Genomic DNA, 13,818 nt, shown 5'->3' with positions numbered 1-13,818 from the left:
GAATCTTTGGATTATCAAAAACAATTATTGCATCTCTCCTACACAGGGAGCTTAATGACATCTTTGATGTGATTGTTAAGATGTCAGTTTTTCATTCTCCTCTCAGCCCAACCCCTCAGCACAGGCCGACTCCTGCTTCTGCCCCGCCCCCCAGCCGTCCACCTGCTGTTCGGGGCCCAACACCGGGGCCGCCTCTCAACCCTTCCCCTGCCTTCGGGGTCCCTCTAAACCCGTCTCCTGCATTTGGTGCCCCACCTATCCCCTCTCGACCAGGCCCAGCCGTGAACGCCTACAACAGTGGCCACGATCCCTTCAGCGCACCCCCACAGATCCCCTCCAGGCCCGCCCGAGTCCCACCCGGTGTGCCCAGGTAAGACTTTCCTCTAATCACACCGTGATTTGAATCGCTCTCTTACAGATTTTTTTGCATCTCCAGCGTTTTGCACCAACATGACTTCATCAATGTCTCTTTAAGTATCACAGGCATCGTTGGTCATTTCTCATCCCATCTCTGCGTTGAATATTCTTTGTGGTTCGACTTCATTCCCCGCTCACTCTCACTCCGATCCTTCCTCCCTAACCTTCACCTTTTTTTTTTTTCCCCTCTCTCTCTGTCGGGTTGTGTTGGTTTCTCTACTGTCTCTATGTGAGCAAGTCTCACTCCTTGTTCTGTATCTTTTCTCCCCGTTGCAGCCGAAGACCCCCTGGCGCTCCTTCTCACCGGCCCACCATTATCCGCCCTGCTGAGCCCTCCCTGCTAGACTAGACCCGTGGCCCAGTCCACCTAATTGTGTGTTTTTGTGTGTGGTTTTTTTTTTTTTCTATCTGCACTCTTAAAAGGCCGGAGGTGGGGGCTGGAGGGGGGGGATCAGACTTATGTTGTGCATTGTCCAGCCGCATTAATACGTCTCTTTTAAGCAATGTAACAAGCTGCGCACACCGTCTCTGTCCGTGCACGTGAACGAGAGGAACGCCTTAACACCTCGACTGTAACGTTCGGTTGCCGTGGAAATGTTTCATGACACGAAACGCAGCCGATTACGATTAGCTTCCATCAGGTAGCAGCTGATGTATCACATTCAGTTGGAGCCCTTTTCTCATAGAACCAGCTGCTTTCTATCTTCTGACAAGCATACAGACATCCCATTCAATAACTTATTAACAGTTACAGGCTTTCCTTCCTCTCCCCTCCCCACCGAACTTTTGTCTTTGGTCCAGAAGCCCACGTCGAATCTGTGTGTGATTCACACGCCTCACGTGACGCCAGTGTTTTACTGGCTCTTCGTTTCCTAACTGATTTCACACGGAGAAAAAAAAAAAAGAAGGTAATAATCACTGCTGCTGTCTCAGCGGTGTCGGTCGCAGTTTTTTCCCCATTCAGTTATTTTACTCGAGTGACTTTTGTCCGTTTTTAAATAAACTTAATAAACGTAGCTTTGAAAAAAATAAAATAAAATAAAAAAATCGTGATCGCAGAAAGAAAAACAAAGGATGTAGACACACGGGGCGGGGTTTGTGTGACACTGAGAGAGTAGCTTAACCCCCCTTTAAAAAAAAAAAAAAAAAAAGAAATATTCATCCAAGATGAAAAGATGTCGGAACAGATTTACCGTTTCATTTCCAGCACTTCTTACCCACTTTCCTGTCCCCTCCAACAAGCCGGACATTACAGGGATGTTGTAGTCCCTTACCAGAACACTATGCACAGAAACCAGAGAGAGAGAGACTAAAGACTGTGTGCACTTTGTGTGAAGCTTCCTCTCTGCTTATTTTGAGTCGATAAAAGCCTGGAGATGTAATCCCTTTAGTCTCAGATGAACTCCAGCGGGGGCCTTCAGTTGTCAGGTAGAATTCATTCCTGTTGGTTCCTGGATTAGAGCACACAGCCCAGATTCCTTTTCAGAGAAGATCAAACTCAGTAAAGTTTACAGAATAAAGATGGTATTTAGCATTTAGGGGTCGGCACATCTCTCTCTGGGTTCAGTTGATCACTTCTGCTTCCTTGCATTAAAATCACTTTGTATATAGCAGGCCGATTTCCGGGGGAGTTAGCACTTCTGTCTCATTTTAATCGCACGGTTGATGACAGAAACATGCTGCTTCTTCTTCTTCATATAATAATAATAATAAAAATAATCAAAGCCCAATATGTTTGAACCAATAGTGTCCCATTCATAGAAGCTCGAACCCCTGTCATTGCTTTGATTAGCCTTGGATGTAGAGGGGGAGGGACAAGATCGGTTACCTACTGGTGCATTATTTATAATCTGGGCATTTGAATGTTTTTGGTTGCAATTTTATCAGCTGTGTACAACTCCGCTCCCCAGCTTCTCCTAGACTCTTAATGAAGGGTCCTTCTACAGGGCCGAGCTGTCTCAGTGTGTTGTGGGGGCGGGGAATTTTGATAACAATGAGTATATTGGGATTGCTCTTTGAGGGTTAATCGGCCAATTCCAAAACAACTTTAAAAGCAGGGAGCGGCGTTGGGCTAGCATCATGTTCTCTGTTTTGTTTTTGGTTTGATCAGTAGCGGTGGTGAACGGGTGGTGGGGATTGTGGTGTTTGAAGGCACACCCTGTCTAGAGATTTAGTCTGGACTTTTCTTTCCTCTCACCTCAGAGGAGAGAAGCGTAATCAGCCAATCTGACAAGATAAGACACTTCCAAAACAAACCAGAACTGTCCAGATCCAGACTCTCGAGGCAGCGTGTGCTTTTTTTCTCCACCCTGTGTTCTTTTTTTTTTTTTTTTTTCTTTTTACTGTGCAGGTCTGGTTTTCAGTGACAGCGCTCTAGTCGACAAATACAAAGTAGTTCAAGAAGGAAAACTTGTGATTGGCCGAAGTTTATTTAAAATCCCATGTGCCTGTCATGTTAGCCTGTCCCTGTGAAGCCTGGACTGTAAATACCCTGTAATACATGACGCAGTGTCCCTTCCTAATGGATGTACCCTGCTCCTTCTTCTTTCCCTCCCCTGCCTGTATTTGGTAGAAGGGGTTGGAAACCAACCTGCAAAAAAAAAAAAAAAAAACCTTTTCTTTTTGTTTTGCAAACCCTTGTCAAGTGCCTCTGTAGCAATTAATGATCTGAATAAACATCATGAACTGATTTAGGATGGCGACTAAATAAAGAGGTGTTGTGTACAATAAAGGGACTGGCTCTGGTGGTTGGTGTCTCCTTGTGTCCTGTGTGTGAGCCACTTTCTCTCTCCTCTCTCTCTCTCTCTTTAGATCAAATAGCACCCCTCCTGGTTTGCCCCCCCCCCCCCCCCCCCGCCCCAACTTTCCTCCCCCTCTTCATTTAAACCAATGCAGACTGACATCATGTTTCTATGGTAACCTTCTACTTTCTACTGCAGAGTTACATTACTGAAACTGTGGAGACACATTCATTATCACCGAATGTAACACAACAAAACAGAAACGCCACTGCATTATTAATGATTTATAGCCTTTTATTCTTGTAAATGAACGAATGAGAATAAGATTAAAGGTGCACTACGTAGATTTGGAAGTTTAAAATGAAAGTTGAAGATGTGAAACAATTATGCTTTTTTATATATATATATATATATATATATATATACACTACTCAGACAAAAATGTATCCCTGGAACACTGTTTGGAGCTAACAAGATACAAACATTTCACTAATGTGAGCCCCCTCATCATGCTGTAAGTTCTCACGTCGCGTTTTTATCTTCACACTGTTCCACCAACTATATTTTCCTCTGAGGACAGTTTGTGTATAAAGTTGTGAACATATATCAGTCAATATGAACACTTCTCCTACTTTCACATTTCTCTACCAAAACTCCATAGTGCACCTTTAACAATAAAGAACTGAGCCTCGGCCCTTTTAGGTTTTAAAGTTCATGTCTCAGAGTTTCATGGAAGGAGACTGAAACTTGTTTTTTTGAACACTTAAAACACCCTGTACGCTTCAGGGGTAAATGGTCTATTTGAAAGTTGCACATATTTTTTTTCTCCTATTTAGGTGATACATAGTTTATTTTAACCCATAGAATAACCTTGTTTAGAATAATAAATAAGATTCTTAAGAATCTGAAGTCTTCAACAGTGCACGCATCGAAATATAGATTTTGTCTTAAAATGCAATTCTCCTTTAGGTGCTGCCTGAAGGAACCCAGGATGTGTCTTATGTCTTCTAATGACAATGATCTCTCTAAGCCTCAGCTGCTTTATTATGAACGACCCTGGATCCAGTTTAGTGTCGTTACCTTTCACAGAGCATGTCAGAAGGTTAAGATTAAAGAGATTAATGTTGGTTGATTCTTCCTGAACAGGCGCCCGGCTCCCCGTCGAAACCAATGGTGACCTCGACCAGCCCGAAGTGAACATGAAATGACCTCAATCCATGGCAGCAGCAGGACTGCAGGAGAACTACAGATAATCATTTCAGTTCGGGGAGAAAAAAAAAAGCTGCAAAACGTTCACAGACGTGCATGATTCTGTCTGGAAAACCTTCAAACTGCCATTGTTAGTTTTAAGTCAGACTTACGTTATTTATGTTGTCTGATGGATCTATGGCACTAAAATAGTTCACTGTATATAACTAATTTGCACATCTAATTGTGTTCAGTGAGATATTTCCCCTTCCTTGGTTTTTACCTCATTATCTCCCAGATTTAATTATTTATTTACCATTTAGCTTTTAGGGATATTTTGCCAAACAAAGTTACATGTCATAGAAACAGCATGTTTAATTTCTCCTATAGTGCCTTTCCAGTGGTGTAGCATGAATTCATAATGATCTAATGGCAGAAGGTGGCTGAGGACGCTCAGGATTCTTAGGAAGTTTCAACGGTGTCAGATAAAAAGGGAGACGGCGACTAAAATGCACCGTGGATTTTTATCTCCTGCAATTTGTATATTTTTTCCGCCATGAAGTGCAATTGCATGCAAAAATGACAAAGCATTCAAAATGCAGGGGATAACACTCGCAGTCGAAGCTTGTGCTTTCCGTCTGCATGACTCCACTGTTTCTGCCTATTTAACCTCCAGGTGGAGACATTGATCAGGGAGATTGTTTTTTCTTTTTTTTGTGTGTCAACACATGATTTGTTTTCCTTTACAGTAAAGATGTCATGGGTGTATTTTTAAAATCAGTTTAAGACAAACAGTCACAGTAGATTCTTAAAAGGTAGGGTTTCTGATATTTGGTACGTATATGGTTTGTTGTTGGTAAAACGGAAACATGCTTAGGGCCATGAATGTTGATGTAAAATGTAGAATCTGCACTTCAATAAAAGAACATTCCAGTGAGAACAGCTTTGGTTTTCTAGCTTCTGCAAAATGTTTTGCGTGGGCTTTTTTTCTTCTTTTTTTTATTACATATTTAATGTCTGTCTTATAAACGTGAGTTCATATTGCAGAACTTAAGTCAAAAGTCAAGAGGTGTAAGGGTCAAATTTCAAGTGTAAAAAAAAATGAAACTGTTTGGTTTTTAACTATGTGCACACTCGCTTGGTGCCATCAAAGAGGCGTCGCAGGGTGTAGATTTGGGTGACAGCGACTGTGAGTATGACAAGCATGCTGAGGCAGGACCAGAAGGACACTCGCCACAGGTTGTCCTCCAGAAGGTAGCGGTCCCTGGCCTCAAAGGCCCGCAGCATAGCCTGGAGCTGACGGCTCCTCTCCAGGTGTTGGTACACCAAGTCCATGCTCTCCTGGGGGAGGAAGCATAGGGGGAGATGAAAGTCGGCACTTGGATGCATTCACATCAAATGGCATGACACTATTGACCTGCTGTCTGAACGTGGTTCATTACTGCAGCAGAGGAACTGACTCTTTCATTTCCCCTCTCACCCTGATGTCCTCCAGTTTGTAGTCCATCAGACTCTCTGTTCTGACCATGTCTGCCCACTCACTCTGGACTCCACTTGCGATGTTCTGATTATTAATGATCACCTCAAAGAACACCATCTTCTCTGACAGTTTACTGAAGCTGTTGTCAAAACACAACCTGTAGTCTCCATCATCTGTGGGATGCACCCTGCAGGACAACAAAAAGGTGTCAGTCTTTGAAAACAGGTGACCGTTGGTTAACAGAATACACTGTAAGAGTACAACAGAGCACAGTGTGATCACTTTCAAAGGGCAGGAAATTTTTTGTATTTTGGGGGCACACAGTAAAGAGAACAGGGATGGCGCAGATATAAAGGAGGTGAGTGCTGTTAAGCATACAGATGACTAACATGTGAAGGCCATCAGATCTCCTGAAGTCAGAGACCAGCCTGTATCCACTGGGTGATATGATGGTAAAGCCAACATCCAAGCCTGACCCAGCTATCACCTGCACAGAAAGAGGAAAAATTGAGGTCAGTGATGCTGCATCGCGGGGCTCTGAGTCACATTTCCACTATACAGCTTTTCACACCAGACATGATGCGCACACAACTCAATTACAGTCCGGATATCACACTGAGCAACACGCCTGCTCGCTTAGAATACCACAGTGATACCAATTAGGCAGATGTGTTCATGAGCTCTGATAATGATTCAGTGAATTTCTCATTATTTTACTTCTATCACACCAAGCTACCTGTAATGTTCAGCCTGTCATACTTTGGAAACGAACACCCAATTATAAGCATGCTAATGAACACTTGATCTTCAGCTGCTTGTAAAAAGGTAGCAGAGCCATGCTGCAACACTGTTAGCATTGTGAGTCAACTGCTCCAGTGATGATGCCACAGTTAACCTGCCACGCTCTCCCTTCATCCCATAAACACTCACAGAGCTCAGAGATGTGCGACAGCAGGGCAGCCAGGTTTGTCCTCTTTAGCTGCAAGCTGGTATAATAATGACTAATAATAATAGCTACTTAATAATTATGTACTTTTTAAGAGCAAAGTCACAAAGTGCTTTACAAAAGGATAAGAGCATACAGAAAAAGGCAAACGACAACACAAAAAAAGATTAAACAAAATGTTTTATGCTGTTTTTTAAAAGAGTCAACAGAACCCAAAGGCAGAGAATTCCAAGAAGTTGGTGCTAAAACTTGAAAAACACAGTCTCCCTTAGTCCTCAGTCTGGTTTGTGGGACCTAAGACCTAACGGATCTGCTGGGGGTATAAGGCTGTACAAGTTCAGTGATATAGGCCGGTGCCTGTTCATGCAGGGCTTTATAAGTGAGAACAAGAATCTTAAAAGTAATTCTAAAATGAATGGGAAGTCAATGTAAATAAGACACAATCAGTGTGATTTGTGACCGTTTGGAGGAGCCGGTTCATAATCTGGCTGCAGCATTTTGAACCAATTGTAGACGGTTAAGTGACGTTTTGTCAAGAAAGAAAAAAAACGCGAGTGACAGTTATCCAATCATGAAGAAATAAAAGCATGTATCATCATCTTCAGCTGAGCTGGGGGAAGAATGGACTTAGGTTTCGCAATATTTCTAAGCTGGTAAAAAAAAACAAAAAAACAATAACTGCAGTGTAATGCAGTACAAAGGTCAGAGCTATAAAATGTTGAGGAAAACAATAAAAACATGGCCTGTTAAACAAGTGTGTGTTTGAATTTAGACATGATATGTTTGCAGTAGCCAAAAAAACCCCCAAAAACATGGCAACAGGCCGATACATCTTGCTGTTAATGTTTAGGGCAGGTTTTTTCATCATTATGAAGATGCATGTTGGGAACTTTTTTTAACGTGTTCTTGTGTTCCAGAGGTTTCATTGTCATGTTCTTCTTTTTACCCCTTCTGAGGACATGCCTCTATCTATATCAACAGCAGTAGTGGTTTTCTTATCTCTCTGCATTTAGACCAAAGTCCAATGCCTGTTCTCTTGTTTTAGTAAAGTAAGACATTATTCTCAAACTTAAGCAAACTATCCAAATCTTGAAACACAACACTGCACCATTTCACTGTCATTGCATCGGGAATATACAAGAAATATAAAGATGGAGAAGAGAATGATAATTACCTGGTATTCAACTTCCATGCTGCCATTGTTCTCTGTGGTTTGGTAAAAACACTCCGTACTTCCAGCAGGTAATAAAAATGTAAACTGGAAATCTTTGTTTGGCCCCAAACCAAAAGTCAGGCCAACAGTCAGAGTCAAACATGTCAGCAAACAGAGCTCTGCCGGAGCCGCCATCATCTTTCGCTTACAGTGTGCAGTCCACTTCATTCACTTCTATCTACTTTGTTCTATGTTACACATGAACAATGTGTTGCTCTCACAGTATCATTGCTTTCTCCCATAATCCATTAGTCATCAATAGGTTCCTTCTTCCTTCAAAGCTTAGCGAGAGGAGCCACAGTCTGAGTGGAACAGGAGCGGCCTGCAGTCTGGACTGAGGCCACATGCAAATCTAAGGAGAGGTGACAAGGTACAATGCTCATGTGCTGTTTGCTTATTATGAGCCTGATACAGGCGGATGAACGCTTGTACAATAAGTGAAGGTAGTTATTTGGTTTGTAGCAGTTGAAATACATGTATTTGCTACAGTGTCATCATTTTCTTTCTCTTGTTCTCTCTTAGCATTTATAATTCCCTCTAAGAAAAGGCAGCTGTCATGACCTGTGCAGGCCATAAGACTTTAGAACACAAAAAAAAAATGCCTTCATTCCCCCTCACAACTTGGCTGTATCCCTCACAGCAAAGCCTGCAGGGAAACGCTGTTGATGAGAAAGTGATATCATGTTGAGAATTGGAGAGCTGATCAGTTTTGCTGCTGTCAGACGTGTCAAGCCACAGAAAGAGTGCATACAAGGCAGGAAGTGTGAATGAAGATATCTCAACATTGACACTGTAGTAAGGGTTTTTTTTATTTTTAGAAACGCGTTGTTCTTGGTCTCCCACAAAGTGACTGTGATCCTCCACCTTGAGATTTTGTAAATTAATGTGGGTTTCAGTGGCAGCATTGTAACACAAAGGCCTCTGTGATCCCTTTGCTGATGCATCTTAATATTTTTGAGTCTGTTCTCCTTTTGACAACTAGTGAGCTTTCACCGCTTGATCGCCGTAACCACAAGTGAGCCCACCCATTTTGCTACTTTGTCTTTCGCCTCAGTCTCTCCTCTCTCTGTCATTTCTGCAGCCCCTCTCAAGCAACACCTTCTGACAACTACATTTTGAATTCTTTTCTTTTTCTATTAAGAGAGAGACAGTGCTGGAGGTATGAAGTGTAGCTATCCGTCACCCTATGTGGTGGACACCCATGACAACCGGCCTCCATTGCCACCCAGACTGAGCCAGAAGAGACAGCGTCTTGGGGCGGCACAGACCCTCTTGTTCATGCTGGTGAGCCTGGCGTTGTGCGGCATGGTCATCGAAGCCTACTTCATCTACCACTTCCACATTTCTGAACCTGTAAGTATCAGCTTCATCTTCATACACGTTTCATAATTCTGTATTTTTCATCAGCTCTGATTCACACTCAGTCTTCCTTTTTTTTAATTTTGTTGCGTTTCCTTTTAATTACTGAATTACATCTTAAGGCCGTGTTCAGCTTCAACACGGCACTCTCCCTGTCACCTCAAAGACCTTTGATTTGACAGCCTGATTTTGTTTCAAAACTTTGGAGTTCACATTTATTCTTTACATCATTCTACTCAAATTATTACCAAAATTATTGTAATGCACATAGATGTCATTTAAGCTGAATTTGATCAAAAGTATAACAACATACACAAATTGGGAGGTTTAATCAGCAAGCTACATGATGAAAAAATAAAAGCACTACGCAAATGTTAAAATTTCTATTATGAGCTTTATATATTAAATACATGATAGAGAGTAAACATAACAGCAAAGTCATGATTGTTGTATTTACGTAGAGTTAGCACTTGAGTTATAAGTACACATTTAAGCCCCATTTCCCCCGAGCAGTCCAGTTTGCGTCAGTACAGTTTGTATCAGTCTGATGCAGTATTCTGATCTTGCTTGGCTTTCCACATCTAACTGTACCCTTATTTGATAAGCGGAGTGTAAGCCAGATGGAGATGGCATTGTCAGCTGTGTAATAATGTGATATCGTAGCAGCCTAACACAGTGTTGATACATATTAATTAAGTTCAACGAAGAAGAAAAATGGGACACAGTAAATAAAAGGGACCCTTTAGGGTCAGCTCACTACCCTTGGCACCCCAACAGAAGTTGGACGGTATGGATCCCTTATTTTGGTACCATTACCAACTTTTGACTGTGGAAATGCCAATAAATGGGTATCGAATCAAACTGAACAGAACTGAACCGCTTGATAGAAATGGGCTTTAGAAGAATCTCATGCTACATGCCCAAAAGCTGCGCGCTTTGCATCGTTAGAGGCATCAGTAAATGACCTTGTGATAAAAACAATGAAAAACCAAATCAGATCACATGAACAATTGTTTTTTTTCCTGAAACTGCTGATGGTGGGATTATTTTACTATTAAGCGGAAGAAAGCAGGTGGATATGGAGAAGTACACGCTAGTCCATCCCCTTTATGGAGAAATCTTCTGACGTCCTGGAGAGGGGAAACCGGGGTTAATGTGTCCATCATAGTGGTAAAGATGGCCACTCTTTTTTTTCAGTGTGATTCAGTTTCCTGTCCTCTTCGGGTGCTGCAGTCACATGCTTAGAAACGGGGGGGGGGGGGGGGGGGGGGGTTGGCGGGGGTTGGGAGTGGGGGGGGGGGGGGGGGGGGGGGTTGTTAGAGGAGCACAGAATGTACCGTAGAGTGTAGAGTACGCCACGGTAAAGAGGCGATGGAGGAAGTGGTCTATGCTTTGTTGCAAGTGTGAGTTTTTAGATCTGTCCTACTTTAGCTTGCAGTAAGTTAACGTAAAAAGTCTTACATTTGTACAGGAGCCCTTGAGCCAACATTCATTTTGTCATAACATGTCGTCAGTTTAATGTTTTCCATAATTAGAGTTCATTTCTAGTCCTTTACTCGGTGGTCTTAAGCTGGTGTTCCTGTGATATCGGGGTTATTTCCTGATAATCTAAGAGAACGAAAAATTTAAGAATGTAACTGTAATGGGCCAGACCACGACTTGATATGTATCCATCGTCCAAACTTATACAGTGAGGACTATTTGTGGACTTGTTTTGTGCTTCTTTAACTCTGGGGCTCAGCGATAAATAAGTTCACCATGGAAGACACACCTGTAAAGGATCGTTATCACAGGAAAGGGAGTAAGTGAAAAGTATGGACTCGTGTCTGCTCGGGGCTTCTGTAGAACAGGATGGTTAACACAATGTTGTGTTGGAGTGTTTGTTGTTGAGGATGATCTGTTTTATATTTGTTATAACACATTGTGATTCCCATGGCAGGCCACCTCAGGATCGTCCTCCAAGCTCATTGCAGGTAAGTCCAGTCACTTTTTGTGCAGTGCTTTTTTTGTCTTATTCTACCTTCCACCTCAGACTAATGATGACTCACAGATGTTCATTCTCCCCCAGAGAGGCCCAGCGATGTTCTTCCCTCCAAACCTGTCGCACATATGACAGGTAAGATCGCTGTTTAATTTAATTCCATATCCACTGTGTTCAAATATGGATTATTATATCTGATATTGCTTTTATCGAATTTTAGCTTTTGGAGTTTAATGAAAATTCCCCAAGTGTGGAAAGAATCAGGCAATATGAAATGTGGTCTTTATCTTAAATTTCAAAATAATTTGGTTTCATTTCATTCTTGTTTTTCTTCCAAGGTGGAAAGGATGTAGTTCATAAAGACAACATGGTGGCGTGGAGCATGAACCCAGAGCCTCTCCTTTATGAGATGTACTACAAAGACAGATGTCTTGTCATTCAGAAGGAGGGTTATTACCACGTCTACTCCAAGGTTACCTTTTTCAGCAATGAACCATTCCAACACTTAATTCACTGGAAAACCAAACGGTACAAAGGGAGAAGTATTCCCCTCCTCTCCTCCAGGACAAACTCAGAGCTCCCCCACAGCATGGGCAAGAGCAGAGATTGGGCTTTTAACCATGCTCAGATATCCAACAGTTACCTGGGCGGGGTGTTCCACTTCTACGAAGGTGACGCCATTTTTGTTAAAGTGAGCAATTCCTCCCAAATAGTGAGATTCCGATCATTTGAGAACATCTTTGGTGCATTCATGATATAAATATTAAACGAATATAAAAAAACAAAAACAAAAAAAAAACAGATCTTAGAATGTTAAGAAGAAGAAAGGGGGCATCAAATGTCTCAGGAATGAAAGATTCTCTCTGAAATAAAAAAGGGTCAGTTACAGGAAACAGCAGCTGTGAAACATGCTTTCTTAGCTGGCAGGTCAGGACTGCTTGTGGCTTTGATGAGGTGCGGGGAAACTTTGACGTTTTTTTAAAATCAAGTTTGAGGTATGACAATTCACGGCACTTTCACATCAGGGACTTTTTTAAAAACGCTTTCTGTCTACTTACTTTGAATGTCACACAAAATAATCGTACTTTACGCTCTTCTGTCTCTCATCGTATTGTCGAGTATAACATAAAGTTTAATCTGAAAAAATGCACATTCCTTTTAATTCTTGCTGTAAGACATAATCCATATATTTATTTGTTCCTTTAGTAGTAGAACTGACAATTAAACTGCTTAGTGTACTCTATTTATGTACAATGATAATGTATATAAAAAAAAAACATTAAATAAACTGATTTGAAAATCGTGTCTGCTAGTTTTCTCAGGCTGCCATGTAACTGAAGTGAGTTACTGTATGAGTGCACTTCCTGCTGAGTCAGGTGAGGATTGCGATGGAGGCTTTGCAAAGTGGTCGCAGCAAGTTACTTCACCCACACGGTCCACACAACCACACAACATACAGTATTAACCATGAAGTATTATAAGATGACACCAGTTAAATAAACGACCTTGCTTTAAGTTAAAGTGTAATCCTACTTTCGTTTCAATACAATAAAATTGCAACTTTTATTTCTAATTGACTTCTTCTGAATGTATTAACGTCAGTTTTATTGACTTCATTTCTCTGAACAATCTTTTTCTTCTAAGTCCATCCCCATGGTAACACGCTTGCTAGGATGTCTGTTCAAGCAACATTGATCTTCTTACTTGTAACTGTTGTTAATCATTGCTAAATCTTCCCCGTAGAGCATGTGTCTGTTCAGAGAAGCCGCATTGAAAAACACCCACGGACTTGTGTATTTGTAAACTGCGAAGGAAGTGTTGCGGGGAGGGGGGGGGTGATGGCGGGGAGGGGGTGTCAGCAGCAGATTCACTGACTCACTTTCCAACCCCAGACCCTGAGCGCAATGGCTGACAAAAAGAAAAGGTCTGTCACATGACTGTGTGTGTAAACAGGTTAGTGTAGGAAAAGTTGTTCTCACCACTGTAACTTCGTTGCAAAGCACTGTGCTCATGATTGTGAACGTTGGCTCTATGTAATACAGCAACAAATACCTTTTTTCTTCTTTTGTAAAGTGTCTAAAGATAAAGATGTTATGAATTGGGTGCTATACAGATATAGATTGGTTGACTAAAGAGGGAACCTCAAATGTATTTTCCCTCAAGCATGAGTATTGTTCTGATCTGTAAAACACTGATTCAATACTTTGTCACGCATGAGTGAGATGCAATCTTTCCAGCACTGTCAGACCCGTGAGCTGTGTATCAACAAAGGAAGGGAAGCTTTAACAGCTCATAGGACAGTTCAGAATCAAGCTTTTGGTCGAGACAAGTGAGTTGTGTGGGTGAGTGTTCAGAAATCGACTTTGATAACAATGAAGTGACTTATACTTCCAGATATGTAACAACATTTTCCATTGATGATTAAGAACAGGGGTTTTTTAAAAAGGCTGTTTTCCTGCCATGAAGCAACATGAGAAGCGTATAGAGCAATAT

The 13,818-nt window shown here is 41.7% G+C and overlaps 3 protein-coding genes across 7 annotated transcripts in view; 2 read left to right on the top strand and 1 right to left on the bottom strand.

Annotated features, from left to right (window-relative positions):
• Window positions 1-5,055, top strand: part of dnm2a (dynamin 2a) — a 28,230-nt gene extending 23,175 nt beyond the window's left edge. For 4 of the 5 annotated variants that reach the window (XM_079365562.1, XM_079365561.1, XM_079365557.1 and 1 more), the window contains 2 exons: window positions 107-370; window positions 694-3,148. In XM_079365562.1, coding sequence (XP_079221688.1) covers window positions 107-370; window positions 694-766 — 337 coding nt within the window. In that variant the 3' untranslated portion in view covers window positions 767-3,148. Of the gene's footprint in view, window positions 1-106; window positions 371-693; window positions 3,149-4,304 lie in introns of those variants that run through there. The other variant, XM_079365559.1, reaches the window with a different exon arrangement.
• A 195-nt stretch (window positions 5,056-5,250) lies between these two features.
• Window positions 5,251-8,153, bottom strand: tmed1a (transmembrane p24 trafficking protein 1a; the record flags this gene model as incomplete). Its single annotated transcript, XM_079365585.1, has 4 exons — window positions 5,251-5,687; window positions 5,827-6,013; window positions 6,216-6,313; window positions 7,947-8,153. The coding sequence occupies 4 exons, from the start codon at window positions 8,151-8,153 to the stop codon at window positions 5,469-5,471; spliced, it is 711 nt and encodes a 236-aa protein (XP_079221711.1). The 3' UTR covers window positions 5,251-5,468.
• Window positions 8,154-8,287: 134 nt separating this feature from the next.
• On the top strand, window positions 8,288-12,898 carry tnfsf14 (TNF superfamily member 14). Its single transcript, XM_079365586.1, has 5 exons — window positions 8,288-8,355; window positions 9,127-9,338; window positions 11,284-11,317; window positions 11,413-11,460; window positions 11,664-12,898. The coding sequence occupies exons 2-5, from the start codon at window positions 9,147-9,149 to the stop codon at window positions 12,083-12,085; spliced, it is 696 nt and encodes a 231-aa protein (XP_079221712.1). The 5' UTR covers window positions 8,288-8,355; window positions 9,127-9,146; the 3' UTR covers window positions 12,086-12,898.
• Window positions 12,899-13,818: the final 920 nt, after the last annotated feature.

The sequence above is a fragment of the Symphodus melops genome, assembly GCF_947650265.1.
Source record: "Symphodus melops genome assembly, chromosome: 17".
In the NCBI taxonomy this organism is placed as follows: Eukaryota; Metazoa; Chordata; class Actinopteri; order Labriformes; family Labridae; genus Symphodus; species Symphodus melops.
The sequence above is the reverse complement of the archived record's forward strand: the minus strand, read 5'-3'. Positions and strand labels throughout refer to the sequence as shown.

Bases quoted from the DNA above. Each gene is read 5' to 3' on its own strand.
- tnfsf14 (XM_079365586.1), top strand. From the start codon at position 9,147: ATGAAGTGTAGCTATCCGTCACCCTATGTGGTGGACACCCATGACAAC. The intron at 11,318-11,412 runs GTAAGTCCAGTC...ATTCTCCCCCAG, and splicing joins GTCCTCCAAGCTCATTGCAG to AGAGGCCCAGCGATGTTCTT. The intron at 11,461-11,663 runs GTAAGATCGCTG...TTTTCTTCCAAG, and splicing joins ACCTGTCGCACATATGACAG to GTGGAAAGGATGTAGTTCAT.